A 16,097-nucleotide genomic window follows, 5' to 3' on the forward strand; every position below is an offset into this window, starting at 1 on the left:
AGCGAGCCAAGAAGAGGTGCTGAGGAGAGGGTTGTGTGCTTAACCTGCTTTGAGTTCAGCACCTAAATCCCAGCTATAGGGAGGCACCCCTATCTCTGCAAGCGATTCATGAACTGCAGAAAGACTGGCCTACGGCCTTAACATGTAGGCACCCAACCACCTAGCAGAGACCTCCCTTATAACCTTTAACTCACTGGTTAGGGTACACATCCAGGATGTGCGGGACTTCCCCCTCTCCTGTTCAAGTCCTTGCCCCCAGGCTGTTTGAGTTCTGCATGTGAATTTGCATCCATTGTGTAGGCAGTCTCTGAACATGCCCTGTCAATTTGCACTGCCCAGAGTTAGGCACCTGAATGCCTATCTTCCCCAGTTTATGACTCACCATAGGACTTAGGGACCCAAGCCCAGGCCCCTACTGCAAGGCAGCAGTGCACATGTTCTGAGGCAGAAACAAGCACCAAGGGAACTTTTACTGCAAAAACTTAGGCGTTGATTGAATGTAGACCCCTACAGACTTTAGGCAGCTGAGCAGATTTGTGGATCACAGCAGTGGCTGAAAATGGGACTTAAGCACCTTAGTGGATCTCATCCATTGTCACTTTTTTTATCCCTTCTTGCTCCTCTTCCATGCTGTCCTGAGCATTGATTAGGACAGGGGGTAACCTACAGCTCCTTCCGATGAAAGGTGTTTTTGTTTTAAAAAGTAGCAATTTGGCTCCATCTACCACTGCAGATGGACAAATGGCTCCTTTAAGTGCTGCTACCCAACTTCCCTTGCTTGCAGTCACTTCCTTTGTAGTTGCCAGCACTGCAGTAGGGCACTCAGAAGATACTTTCTCCATATGCAGCCTTAGGCCTTGTCTAGACAAGGAGGAAAAAGGGTGATTCTTTCCTATTCAAATTAACTCAACACGGCTTAACGAGGTCCACATCTACCCTAGGAAAGAATTTTTTACAATGAGATTACTAACAGGTTGTAAAACCCTACTGTAGACAAGGCCAAGTGTAGTTTTATTTCACTGTAGCTGGCTGAGGTGAACTCTAGCTATCTAGTCATAAAGCAAAGGTCCCCCAACAGACCCATGGCTGAGGAAGCTATAATTGACCTGCCAAAATCAAGGCAATTTAAAACTGTCCACATTGGTGTAAGCTGAGGTAAGGTAGTGCCATCCTGAGTGACCTCCTCCTCCCCCCACAAAGCACATTTTCTCCTATGTCAGACAAGGCCTGGGAAGTGGAAGGCTAGTTCCAAACTTGAGTTTGGCTATGGGATAGGGCAGGACTACATTTCTGACTTTTGACAACTGGCCTTGCAGTGAAGTTGACTTCAGGGGATATAAATGTTTAAGGGAGAGTTAGCAGCCATGGATGCGGCTGAATCTGGGCAGAAGGTGGCATAACTGACTGTAGATAGTCAAACTATTGCTGAAGACAACAGATGGTAGTAGTGAGCAGCTTTCCAAAGGCCTTTTCTACCCCAGTGAAATAATTTAAGAAATTCCCCCATTGGTAACAGGAGTGCAGTTGTTGTAGTGGAAGGATAAATACCTTTCTCAGCAGGTACTACCAGCCAGAACGGAGGCTGCATGTCTCCCGCTCTTCACTGTTCACATCCCCCAACTTTCTTCCCTTTTCTAACTCTCAAGGAGGGAAGAGAAAACAAGTTATTTATCTCAGTTCAGCGGTGAAGTAGGGGGTGGAGGGTAAGGAATGAGAGAGATGCTGTGAGAGACACTATCCAAAGAGAGTTGGATGGCAACACGAGCTCAAACAGAAGCTATGTGGTTTTCAGAGAGGAGCTTCTGCTTTTTTACTCACTGTTCAGACAGGGTGAATGGCAGAGAATAGCCCAGCAGCACAACCAAGCTCACCCTTTGTAGAGGAAGGATGGTCCAGTGGCTGGACATTAGCCTAGAACTTGAGACCTGGCTTCAATTCCCTACTCCACCACAGATTTCTTATGTGACCATGGGCAAGTCACTTAGCCTGTCTACATTGTGATAAGACAATTGGCACAGCTGTAAGCTGGACCATTCGGCTGACAGACTTGCAGGATTATAAAATTGCAATGTAAACATTTGGGATGCAGCCTGGGCTCTGGGACCCTCCCCCTCATGAGGGGGTCTCAGGCCAGGCTCCATCCCACACCCGAATGTCTACACTACAATTTTATAGCCCCACAGTCTGTGCCCCATGAGCCCAAGTCTGCTGACCTGGACCAGCCACCAGTCTTTTAGTGCAGTGGAGATACACCCGCTGAGCCTCAAATTCCCCATTCTGTAGAATGGGAAGATAGTACTTCCCTACCTCACAGGGAGTTGTAAGGATAAATACACTGAAGATTGTGAGGCACTCAAATACTGCAGTGATAGGGGCCAGATGAGTAACTTAGATAGTCAGAGGCCTAGTGCCTTTGTAACTCAGGAGAAATTAGAATCCAGGATACATTTCATTAGTACTGTATATCACAGGCATCCGTCACATGGAAAGTTGTTTGAGATTTTTAACATGTCATCACTGGGATTCATTGTAATGAAGCGAGGCTGATTGTGTTTAAGACATGGATTGTTGGTGTCACCCTTCATCGCTACTTGATAAGGTGGAGGTTGAGCAAATCTATTAGACCTCCTCATCTGACTTGAGGATAAACTTTACTTCAAAACAAGAACACCCTCCCCTCTGCTTAACTGCATGACATCCCTTCTTGCTAAGTCTCCTCTTTAATGCCATCTCAGTCCTAGAAACTGGGACTTAATCTAATCTGTCCTATTTTGGAACTATAAACACCAACAAGGAGCACGTTGGATATGCTATGGCCTCAAGCGCAGCTACTGACAATGAGTTGAAAGATGCTCTGGCAGAGTACTTCACACTCGTTCAGAAAACACTGCACCTGGTTAAGAAATCCAACTAGCATTTGTTGGCTAAGCCCATCTTTAATACAGAGTTTCTGAACGCTGGATGAACAAAAACGAGGAATCCTTGTGGCACCTTAGAGACTAACAAATTTATCTGCCCAAATAAATTTGTTAGTCTCTAAGGTGCCACAAAGACTCCTCATTGTTTTTGCTGATACAGACTAACATGGCTACCACTCTGGATAAACAAAGTTTATACAAAGCACCAACCCAACCTCACTGTAAAGTGAGCATCTAGGGATTGGTTACTTTGAGTAATTAAGTACTGATAAAACACAATCTGTATTTTATCTCTGTTTATCTGCTAAAGGAGCAGGCATGGGTATTTTAAAAATACTTTGCCATAGTTCTTAATACTTGTAAAGAACTGAAGTTTGAGTTGTGCACACCATATTTCACATTACTGCTCAACTTGTGACATTAAGTATTGATTACAGTTTGAGTTATTATGTATTTCATATGCCTGTAAGTCCTGCTATTCTAAGGTTAACAGGTGCCCGGGCATTGTTCAATTTCCTATTTATCTGCTGAAATGCAAAACTAGAAGAGTGTTGGTCATCTATTTTTCCATGAGCACCCAAACTATTTCTTGCTCTCAGCTTTTCACCTCTCCTGAATTTGAAACCCACACCCAACCCCTCTGACAATAAACTGACAGTCTGATTTGATGTAGAATATCCTTTCAACTAAAAGAAGAGTGAGAATCTGACCAGACCATGTTGCTACACTGTTAATGTGAGCAATTAAACTGAATTAGACTTCAGAGTCCATCTCACTGAAAGAGGGAAGGGGACACAAAGCTCACACTAGCTCTAGACTCAAGACAACACAAAAGCATTCACATTATTCTTTACAGCCAGAAGAACTACAAACTAGGAATGCTCAAATGCTACAGAATAAGATAAAGATCCATGGGAAGGTCCTCCTACACCAACTTGGCCTGGTCTACCCTAGAAAACTTAGTACACACCTTTAGAATCAAGTGCAGCTGCACCAGTGTTAAGAGCTAATATACACCAAACAAAACCCAATCAGATAAGAGTTACTTCCAGCTCGGTCTGAACCATGCTTACCTGAATTGGTTTTAAAAAGTTGTCCGGTCTACACTTGCATTTAAAACATTTAGAATCAGCATAGCTGCTGCCAATGTTAAAAACCTACACAAAATATCTCTGCATAGACTGAGCTGTAGTCTCTTGTGTTTGCATCCATGCATTTCTATTGGACCCAGCGATGTGTTATGGAGCCAGCCACAGCTTTCCCTCAGGGAGGAGCCGAGAGAACAATATGGAACCATGGGGAAGTTACAGAAGTTTACATAAAGATAACATTTTATAAATTATATGAAATTTATTTATACCTGGTCTTCAAAAGCCAGAACAAGACAATTTCATTGCTTGGATGCTTTCTGAAACATTTTATCGGAATTACATGGAAGTGCACTTAAATACTAGCAGAAATCTGGAATCAGTCAGTGTATTACAAGACTTTGGGTTCTAGCCAGAACCTAGAAATTCTATAATTCAATATTAGGAACCTCCACCCAAAAGTGTTAAAAGATGTTAACATCTCTGCTGAGCAGAGTATCAAAAATACATAGTAGTTTATATTTTCATAGCACTGTATGAAACTCTTTTCAAAATTCAACACACAAGTCAAGCAGATTACTGGTCTGTTCCAAATTAGCAAAGTCATATTAAAACCAAGTTCAGTTTAAAATGGTTTAAACTTAGCTTGCCCAGCCTGTGTGGATGAGGCCGAACATCAAACAAACCATTTTACCTGGAACTCTTTAAACCACTACTTAGAACAGGTCACAAAAGGGAGTGAAAGACCCAGTAGAGATGGGAGGCTTAGCTAAGGATGGGACCCCAGTAATTTGAAGCTTCTAGGTGCTAACTTACCAATTAAAAAAAAGTTAAAACAAAACAAAAAGCATTTTCTAGTAAGGTAATATCAACTGCTGGCCACTAATGGAATTAACAGTGAGCCACTTGAACATAAACCACCACACTAGTAGAGGTCATTAGATGACATGTCTGAATTCTGTTGTCACCAATACATGGTCTCAAAGTTACAGCCAGCTGACGAAGACTCTAAAGATGATTAAACTATATATAATTATAGAAAAATAATTCTCTGGGGTATGCATCAATAAAACACACTCTGGGCCCTAGTTTTCAGAATTGCATGTTCTGAATTGCACAAGCATTTAGGTGCCTAATTTGTGCAAGTAATTATAACTGTGTGCTGAAGTTAGGTAAGCAAATCCAGTCAATTCTGAAAGCATAGACCCTGGTGCAGTTTTACTTCAGTTTCAGACAATGAAGTTGTTAGTGCAATAGTTACCATTAGACATAACAATCAGCTTTAGTCTTCTTTCATATCAGATTGAAGCTCACCCCCAACAGACATAAGTAATGAAGCTTTTGGCTCCATGGGTATGGGGAAGTGGTGGAGTGTTACACTTGACCTATCAACAGAAGGGACATCATAAATCAAGTGTGTCACTGCATATGAAATACTAATTACAGAAACTATGATTTGCATGTTACAGTCACACATTTTAAATGGAATGTACCGTACCTTTGTGTACCACATATTTGAGTTGTGTGTCCTGGCTTTCCACCTGTCAGCCATAAAACTATATCTGTATACACAAATTACATGAAGACCATATTCTAAGTACAGCTTCACCTGTTTAAAAATCACATCTTTCAGAAGACACCAGAAAATCTAATTTAAATGAAGCTCAGGTGTTCAAACCATTGTTAGAATTGTAAAGCATACAGAGAGTGGGTATAAACACTACGTATTATTAATCCAATTTGTTACTCTCAGGTTGTCCTGAGGTACAGGACAACCGAAAATGTATAGGAACATTTTATAGTTTAAAAAACAAAGCAGAGATAAAAGTTAAGTGTTTTGCTTTTGAATTCCTCTGTCAGTGAAAGGCTGCATTTAATGCTTAATGGTTCAAACTGTAGAAAACCAATGCCGAAGACGTAAAAAAAATAAAATGTCAAGACAGCACATAAGATTGATTAATACTAGACGTATCACAAAGAAAAATACATCATGTGGTTTTTTTTTTTAAAAAATAGTAAGAACTATCTTTTTAATACAGAGTTGTACTTTCTAGGCTAGAAATTTGTCACCAGAATACAGTTGTTTATAAATTTATGCTAGTATGTAACATGCAGCTGCTGAACTAAATAAATATGGTGAACCAGTTTCTTATGCAGGTGCACAGAATTGTTAGTGTATAATTTAATATAAAATAAGTAATATTTTATTACTTATTACAATGTATTAAGTATAGCCTTTAGGCTGACTACCAGCATTATAAAGCCTGTTAAAGAAAGTGTAATCCATAGTTGTATTAGGTAATCTTAAAATGCAAACCAAATTTCTGACAGTTGCATCCAAAACCAGAGTTTCCATTCACCAAAAATGGCTTCCAATGCTCAATCAACATTAGGAAGTATATATTTGCAAGTGGGTTTTTTTTGTTTTTTTTTTTTTTGATAGTCTTCAACAGTCAATTTAGGCCATTTCTTCTTGAAGCTTTAGAGTGTTTACAGGACCTGAGGAAATCAGAAAGGAACACAGAGAACAGAAGGATACAGGAACAGGGGAAGGAAAATGAGAGCAGGCAGTAGTAATGTGGAGACAACTGGCTAAACTTAAGCTGTGTGTCTACACTACAGAGCCTTTACCAGCATAGACCGCTAGTGGAGATGCAGTGTACATCAACAAAGTTTTTCTGCCAGTTTAGGAACACCACCACCACCTCTATGCCAAGAGAAGCACTCTTATGTCAGCATAAGAGTTTTGCTGACATAGCTGGGAGTTTTGTAGACATAGGTATGTCCATCAGGGGTGTGGGTTTCTTCGCACCTCTAACTGACACAGCCACACCAGTACAAGTTTTAAGCACAGACCAGGTGTAAGGCCTGGTCTACGCTAAAAAATTAGCTCAATCCAACTACGTCGCTCAGGAACGTGAAAAATGCACACCTCCCCGTGATTTAGTTAAGCTGACCTAACCCTCAGTATAGACAACACTAGGTTGATGGAAGAACTCTTCTGTTGATCTAGCTACGGCCTCTCGGAGAGGTGGATTACCTACATGGACCGGAGAACCCCTCCTGCTGGTGTTGGCAGCATCTTCACTGAAGCGCTACAGCAGTGCAGCTATGCCGCTGTAGTGTTTCAAGTGTAGTCAAGCCTTTAGAGTGAAGGAAGCAAGAGAACTACCCGGAAGTCGATGAGCAGCAGCAAAGAGACCACTAACATAGAGAAAATCCATAGTAATGTATGGAGAGATCAGGTACTGGAGCCAAGTAACTGCAGTTCTTCAAAAATCTTCCATATTTATTTTCAGATGTCGGAGATCATCTTGGGGTGAGAAGGGACAGGTGTCAGGGATGCTGTGCATTTTCCCCTAATGGAAGGTTGGTATCATACAGTTTATCTCCCACTTAGTTCACTGATCCCTTAAGGAACGTAGTAAAACCTGCGCCATCATGTCATCTTCATCAGCATCATAATCCTAAAGACAAAAGAGGCAGCGTGCATTAGAAACTTAACTTCTTAATAATTGAACAAGGATACTAATGAGAACAAACATTCAGAAAGTGTAGGTACTTAAAAAAAACAAATGCCCACACACAATCTACCTAACACGATTTGTCTACCTCATAAAACAACGAGGTGAGTTGCCCCCCATCAGGATTGCATAAAGATGGAACAGATTTCACAGAAGCAGTTGAAAAAAAAACTAACAGCCGCCATTTTGCTATATCCCAAGATTAAGGAATATCCTAAAACAGCTATTAGTGGCATTTCTACCTTCAAAAACCTAATCCAAGTCACAACAGATATTACAAGAGAAACAGATTTTAACAGTACGCGCTCATTACATACCACAAAAGTATCATAGGAAAACTGATGTCGCCGCTGAAGATGTTCCATGAAGTTAGCACTCCTGTAATTTGGATCTCCCCATGGCATGGAGGCACAAATTGGGCAAACCTTAGAGAAAAAGCCATGAAAACAAATTTTACCTGAATACTGAATTGCATTTATATTTGAGTTCGTGGGGAATGTCCTCAGAACCAAAGACTTCTTTGGAGACCATTCTTATTACAACAGTCCCGGAATCTAGGTTTGCCTCTTGAAAGCCAGTCATGTGCCCTCACCCCCAAATTGCTGATTTAAAAAACAAAGAATGGTAAAAAATGAAAGGAAAAAATGATTTGATAGGCTTGTGGCGATTATAAACACAGCCTCATAAGACACTCATGTGTCACAGGAAACAAATTTAGAACATTTTGCCAACACTAGAATATTTGGTTCCTCATTGAACTCTTGATTCAGATTTTAGGTTTCTGAATTTAACTCCTAATTTTGAGCTGCCTCTGTATACTGACAGGTTTCAGAGTAACAGCCGTGTTAGTCTGTATTCGCAAAAAGAAAAGGAGTACTTGTGGCACCTTAGAGACTAACCAATTTATCTGAGCATAAGCTTTTGCTCAAATAAACTGGTTAGTCTCTAAGGTGTCACAAGTACTCCTTTTCTTTTTGTGTACTGACAGTTAGAATATTGCATAAAGTTCCTTGTTTTGTAGAAGTATTTCATCCTCCGTTTTTCAAGAATAAAAAAGTATTTCCTCCCCCATTATCCCCTTACAGAAGATACATGTCTGCATGGAATAAGAAATATTCCTTTCTAAATTAAGAAACTTGAGGCATTTCCTGAAGATACCAGAGCCACCCTTGGCACAAAGGAAAGCGCTATTAATTCTTAGAGCTGAATTTCTGTAAGTTTTGCAGTTTCTGCTCTACTTCCTGCCATACCTTCAGAAAGAGTTTATCAATTACAAGACATTTTTAACATAACAGATTAGCGATCTACTCTTTTACTGAGGATGTAGGGAATGGTTTAGACCAGGTAGGAGCAGCAGGCCAGAGCTCTGGTGGTGTGGCGAGACTGCGAGGGGGTGGGGGTGGGGTGTAGACAGCAGGGGAGAGGCTGGGGACTCAGGGGCCGGGCAGGATGGTCCCATGGGCCGTAGTTTGCCCACCTCTGGTATAGAGAGGATCTAATGATAAAACTTCATTCTACATGAGCCATTTTGAATAGTCTGCAGGTGCAGGCAGTTTAAGATTACTTTTCTTTTTAAACTGAGTTTTTACAAGCTGCAGTATAGGCATGTGTTAATACTTGTTAATTCTAAGACACCTTAACGTCTTTATGACGGTTTGTCTGACTCAGGCTTCCCCCCCACACCTCAAAAAAGTGTGTTTTTGACATTATCTAAATTGGTATTTTATTCCAGATGTTTGGTTTATTAAATTACTACTGCTTGGGGTTATTTTGAGGCTGTAATACTTTGAAAAAAATTAAAATATGAAAGAATGGCTCAAAGTGGGTGCACCCATGACCGTGTCACACCCAACTTCAGATTTTTAACAGCTAGGCCCCAATCCTGCAAACAAATATGCAGGTACTTAATTTTATTTGCATAAGTAGTCCCACTGGAGTCAACAGAAGTACCCAAATGCTTAAAGTCAAGTACATGCTCGTGTGTGCGTGTAAGGTCCCTGATTCTGTAGTTTCCAAGAGATTTACCATTAAGACCAAATAACCAGATTTCCTCATCAAAACGGTTGTACTGAGTTTGATACTGTAAATATTACCACTTGTTTTGCATCCATGCTGTGGTATTTTTTGCAGTGTTCAACTAGTCCTTCCTGATCAAAGTTTTTCTCACTGCAGTAAGGACAAGGAAAGGTAAAACGATTTGGAACATTCCTGTAAAATAAATAATAAATAAAAATTATATAATAGAAAGGTGAATTAAAATCCAGAGTGTGTCTGGCTATTCAAGGTCACTTGACAGAGGATACTTCAAATACAGACTACTTGGAAATTAAACCCTTAGTGTACATTATGCAAGCAAACTGAATTTAAGAACCTGCTTTCTTTATTAGTTACCAGATGACATCTTAAACAAACACAATTCTTAATACAATTAGCTTTTATACAGCACTTATTCTTCAGCATCTACAAATATTAGATATATCTAAGTATACAGACACTATTCCTCAAGTTGCTTTCTTCATTATATTTTGCAACACTTTAATAAAGCACACAATTAAGTGCTAGATATGCTACACTGCAGATTAATAGAGCAGTGCAGTCATTTCCTTACTTCCCTTACCTAGGACCTGATCCTACAATAGTCTGCTTGGGCAATTTAAGTCAATGGAGCAGCATGCCTGTGCACTCGATTGCAGGATTAGGGCCTCGTTAACATCAGTATCAGAGGATTAAAGTAAATATTGTGCAAAATAATTGTATTGCTTTCAATCTCACTTGCTGGCACACAGGTGCAATGCACTGGAACGTTTAAAACCAAACAAAGAAAAGAAAAAACTTTTCCAAGATAATTAAAACCACTACCATTCAAAACCTTAGTTTTGGACATCAGTTACCCAACAGCATCCCTCTAACCAATCTGAAAAAGGAATGTTTCAAGAGGCATAGTCACCTGGTGTTACGAGGTGGTTCTTTAGTTACAGCTTTAACGCCTTCCATTATATAATTCTGGTATTTTGAACAAGAAGCTGCATGACTACGCATCTTTGAGAGGTACATCTAGGTAAGTGACAGAGAGGCAGGCAGTTAACAGGCAAGGTTATTTTCAATTAAAAATTCAAAAAAGGATTGCAAATAAACAGTGGAATCTAGAAACAATCTGCTATAGGAAGAAGCTTCATGTTCAGACGAGACTGAAGTAGCGAAAGCCAAATGTTTTGGCACATGGGGCAGAATAGATTAGAGAGCTATAAACAGAAGCTATAACACTCTTCTGTTAATGACACAATGCATTTTATTGCCTAGGACAACGGACTACTTGTTTACCTGACCATTGTAATTCTTATTTTATATTTTCTTTACATGCAGAAAACTACTATATCTGTTTTGTACTGAGTCAGTTTTCTAGATCTTCCCTTCACTATTCCCCGCAACAGCAGGATCAAGTGGAAGTAGGCTACTGATAGATGATATACTCTAATATCTACCCCACAGAGTATTATGCCAGGGATATATTAACAGTGCCAAAGAAATGCAGAGGACAAAGGTTCTTTCCTAAACAGAACTTTAGTAATCGAAGTCAAGCTAGCTATGTTGTTCTGGTTAACATATTTACCCAGGTTAAACCACTAGCGTCTCTATTAATGCTAATAAGAAAATGGTTTTAAGTGTGGTCTTGACGCCAGTGAGACATACCAATAGCTACATCATCAAGTGAAGAGCAAAGATATTTAAACATTAGTTATGAAGGGTGGGATCCACAAAGGTGTTTAGGCACCTAAGTCCCAGTTTTGGCTCTACTGCAATACATAAAACTACAAATCTCTGTAAGCACCTAAATTTTTCAGAAGGAAAGTTCCCTCAGCACCTATGTTTTGCTTGAGGACATGTACACTGCTGCCTCCCTCTAGGTGTCCAGACACTCATCTCCCACCAAAGCCCAGCAGGGGCCCATAAATGAGGGGAAGACAGGCATTCGGCAGTAGCAGCACTGCTGCTGCCCACCTGCCTGACAGCTTTTAGCCCAGTAGCTAAATCACTTGCCTGGCATGTGGGAAACCCAGGTTTAATTCCCCCTCTCTGCCAGAGAAGAAGAAAGGATTGAACAGCAGTCCCCTCACCTCTTAGGAGGACACTCTAACCACTGAGCTATGGGGTATTCTGAGGTAGGGCTCCCTCAGTCTCTCCTGTCAAAGTTGCTCCGCTATTGATAAATAATGAGTGATTGGAGCAGCGGGACTGTACCTGGGATCTCCCAACTCACAGGTGGATGCCTGCACCACCAGACTAGAGAGCAGTTCCCATTCTCTCTCTGTGTCCAACAACTGTTTAAATATTTATAGACAGTAGAACAGTCACTGGGCCAAGAGAGAGACTGGGAATTACTTTAGTTCAGTAGGACGCTAATCTAACATCAGGGCACAAAAACGAAACCAACCAGAAACAGAAGTGAAAGTCATTGGGCTGTTACACATTCTTAAGCTAAATTAAATACAAAAAGCAAACAGCATAAAAATGAGAAACTAAAAATAAATAATCAAACTTTTAGTAACCATAGATAGAAAAAGTATATTTAACATGATAATGTCCCTTAAATAGTTTTAAATGCTTAATCTTTGATTCACCTTGAGGAAATTAACTTAGTATTTAGATGTTGGACTATAGTAACTGTAGAAGTTTCACTCTTTGTGTCACATAACAAAGTAACAAAAGTTCATTAGTGTTTATTATTATTTACAGGACTCATCACCCAGTGTTAGGGTTGCCAATCCTCCAGGATTGTCCTGGAATCTCCAGGAATTAAAGATTAATCTTTAAGACTATATCATGTGAGGAAACTTCCAGGCATATGTCCAAACAAAACTGGCAACCCTACCTGGTGTCCAATAATTCCTAAACTGCATTGTTCACATGAAGTACTAGTTACTTCCTTATCATTAGAAATAAAATGTATTAAAGTATTTTTTCATACACAGAATTTCACATCTACAGAAAATACTAACCGTAGACAGTTTTGTCTTAAGTGACTACCCCAAACACAGTAAATAAAATTCTGTTACACCTTTCTTTATTAGAAAATTTTCATTAAGAACCCAATCCGTCTGCTTCAAAAAACACAGTTTTCACTTTGTACTGTATTTAGAGAACAGAATTTACCCCTGCAGAAGTGCATGTAGTTCAGTAGCCTGTTGCATCTTCAGCTTCATGTTAACTGTGTATTTCTACTTGAAACCCACCTCCTCATGAAGAAACAGCAGGCAGGGGCAGGGGAAAAGGAAATCTTTTAATGTTACCCTACGTGCAGTCCACGTGGATTATTTATCACAATTAAAGTTTATTCCCTAGAAAGCTGATGTGCAACTATGGTATTTCCATGTTTGCTGTTTGCCTATTTCAGCCACATATGTACTTCCTTTTTTCATGCTTTCATACTTTTTTATTGCAGCCATCACAAGTGGTTTCTGTCATTTCAATTTGCTTTTCCAGGTCCAGAGCTCTACTGCCAGGAGACAGGGTACTGCGGCAGACTCCACAAACTGGTTGAATAGGCTTCAGACATTCCTGCAGGCATGGAGTGCAAAAGCTAATATGGGAGAAATATGATTTGTAAAAATGCATGTTCCACAACATGTTTGCACTGTTCCAATTAAAAATACTCACAGACCTACCCTACAGGAAAGACAAATCACAAGTGACAACATCCACTGACAAACAGCAACGTGTTGATATGCTAAGGGACAGTCAAATCACTGTAAATCTAGTCAATTTAAAAGCAATTTCAAGTCATGTCCCTGAATGCTCTTGCCAATTTGTGGTTTATGCCACATTTTCCTCTTTTCAGCATTTCTCTTCACTGTTTCCAACACAAAACCCCACGCAAACCAATGATTATAGAGTGAAGCTGACTAAACAAAGTGCTGTCAAACACAAAGTAAACAAACTGAAAAATTATTCTTTTGATCTTTCAGTGATAGTAATCTGAAATGTAACTTGTAAAAAATGGCCCAACTACTCCCCTTAGTTGCATGCAGAGAAAGAAGGGGGTTCAGCTACCTCTGCAAAGCCCTTTTCTTCAGACCCCAGAACTCCAAAGGGATGTACATTGTTCCTTCCCCTCTTTGACCCCATAAAGCAGTGGTTCTCAGACTTCTGTACTGGTGCCCCCTTTCACATAGCAAGCCTCTGAGTGCGACCCCCCTTATAAATTAAAAACACTTTTTAATGTACTTAACACCATTATAAATGCAGGAGGCAAAGCGGGGTTTGGGGTGGAGGCTGACAGCTTGCGACCCTCCCCCATGTAATAACCTCATGACCCCATGAGGGGTCCTGACCCCCAGTTTGAGAACCCCTGCCATAAAGCTTACAGTACATTTCAGCTAAGAAAATCTCATGTTAGAAAACATTAACTAGAATATTTTAACTGACAGTTCTGACCACAACTTCTCCCTTAGTGTAGAAAAGGAAAACCGTGTTTAAAGGTATGTAAACAGATTGTGGTTAACCTTAGGCAGATCTAACCTGAGGGCATATTTCCTTTTAGGGGCCGTCTCCTGTGAATTTTACTGGAAGGGAGGGCATTTTGTCCCAGCACAGACAGAACTGTAATTAAGTTTCACTTTAGTCACAGCCAGAGATCTTATTTCTGCGTACCCCACCCATCCTGTCAGTAACCCACTCATAGCCCTTCTATCCTTCGCTCATATCACCCACATTTTATTTAGTGTTTCCATACAAGACTCACACCACTTCACAGCAGATTAGTTCATATACCCGAAAAGAAAAAGGCCGAACCTCTTCCTTAATCAATTCAACACTTCCCCTTCGCCAGCGCACACTACCTACAACCAAACTGCTTCGGTTTCTATTCCCTCCCAGGTATCGTTTCCAGGAATCTGCCCGCTGGTTCTCCAGCCTTTTCTAGCCTTCGGAACTCCCCGCACTCACGGCTGTCCATTTGGGCCGCCGGATTTTCCGCCAGCTGCTCGAAAGCGATCCCACTAAGGGCCCAATCTCTCAATCCTTACTCAGGCAAAGCTCCCCCTCAACTAAATGACCGGTGGCTTTGGGCCCCGCTGCCCCGTACGGGTTAAGAGGCTCCAGGGGGAGGGTTAAAGCCCAAGGAAAGCTTTTCATGGGGATCTTACACCGTTAACAGGCCCTTTTCCCCGGCAGGGCTCAGACCCTCTCCCCAGGGCGGGGGCGATTAGGGGGCACGGGCGGCCCCGTACTGAAGCCAGTTCCCTCCTATCCCCCTCCAGAAGCCTCCAAGTGCCCGCGCCTAGGCCCCCCTTACTCTGGGCCCCCGGTTCCCCATGGATCCCCGCCACTGCCCCAACCCCTGCCACCACGGAGCCCCCCGCTGGGTGCCAGACCCTCCCCCCGTCCCGCGCCAGGCCATCCCCGGGGGTCCGCTCACACGTGGCCGCAGGGGGCCCGCACCGGGCTCTCAAACACCTCCAAGCAAACGGGGCAGGTGAAGCGGGACAGCGGGTCCTGAAGCGCCGATCCCTCCGGGTACCGGGAGCTGCTCTCCACCCCCGCCATCTTCCACCGGCCGCCCGCCAGTGCACTTCCGCAAAGCAGCCCCAGCGCCGCGACGGCGGCCCAAAGGGGCTGGCCCTCCGCCACGCCCACCCGAGTAGGCAACGAGCGGCGGCCTAACGCGCACGCGCGACACAGCGGCCTTGTCGAGCCTCGCCCCCTCGCCACCAAGCCACGCCCCAGAGCGGGCCCAGTTTCTTCAGCTCCACCCACACCCAGTCACGTGCTTTTCTCCCCAGGGCTGAGCTGGGGGAGGCGAGACCTGGGCAGGGAAGGGTGTGGGTAGTCTGGTGAAGGACTAGCAGGGCAGGGGGCAGCCTGTCGGGATGCAGCTGGCAAGGGGCATGCCCAGGGGTCAGAGCTGGGCAGGAGGTGACCCCAGTAAAGGAACCTGCGGTTGTGGACAGTGGGCAGGGAAGTACCCAGGCATGGGGCACAGGCACATAAGGGCGTGACCGGGGCAGCGGAGCACAGTCAAGGAATGGAGAAAAGGGAAGCAACATGGCATAGATACAACCGGCCACTGGTAGATTAGCTAAAATTTCCTGTCTCCTTCCCTCAAGGGGTATGTGGTGTGACACGGGCCTTTGGCTGCCACCTTCCACCGCAGATGTAGCAGCATTTCAGTGATTCTATGTGTGTACAGCTCATGCAGCACTTACTATGGAGGCACTGGAACCCAAGCGGTGCTTTTTCTCTCATACCTCCTCCCATGTGGCCTTAGGGGGAAAGGTAACTGCAGAAGGATGGAGCCACAGACTCCAGCTGGCAGCCATATCAGAGACCTCTAGACATTCAGAGAACTTTCTCGTTTTGAGTGGCCATTCTCTGCCCTGTGCAGATTGGCTCTTTGCTGTAACCCTCCCCCCTCACAGTCCTTTCACCTCTGCTTTACTCCACACTTGCCTCTCGTACGTCTTCTCCCCTGCCCGTTCCCTCTGCTCTTCCCTTTCCACATTTAGCTTAGCCTTTCCTAAGTAGCTCCACTCCCCCCAAAAAGTGGCAGTAACATGTTTGTTGCCATCACA

General features: G+C 42.6%; 1 protein-coding gene across 1 annotated transcript; it reads right to left on the reverse strand.

The window, feature by feature from the left end:
• Positions 1–4,248: 4,248 nt before the first annotated feature.
• RNF114 (ring finger protein 114) lies at positions 4,249–15,118 on the reverse strand. The gene is made up of 6 exons (XM_077832037.1): positions 14,945–15,118; positions 12,958–13,108; positions 10,478–10,584; positions 9,624–9,738; positions 7,848–7,955; positions 4,249–7,473 (listed from the first exon to the last, which is right to left on the reverse strand). The coding sequence occupies exons 1-6, from the start codon at positions 15,070–15,072 to the stop codon at positions 7,408–7,410; spliced, it is 675 nt and encodes a 224-aa protein (XP_077688163.1). The 5' UTR covers positions 15,073–15,118; the 3' UTR covers positions 4,249–7,407.
• Positions 15,119–16,097: the final 979 nt, after the last annotated feature.

The sequence above is a fragment of the Eretmochelys imbricata genome, chromosome 13, assembly GCF_965152235.1.
Source record: "Eretmochelys imbricata isolate rEreImb1 chromosome 13, rEreImb1.hap1, whole genome shotgun sequence".
NCBI lineage: Eukaryota > Metazoa > Chordata > Testudines > Cheloniidae > Eretmochelys > Eretmochelys imbricata.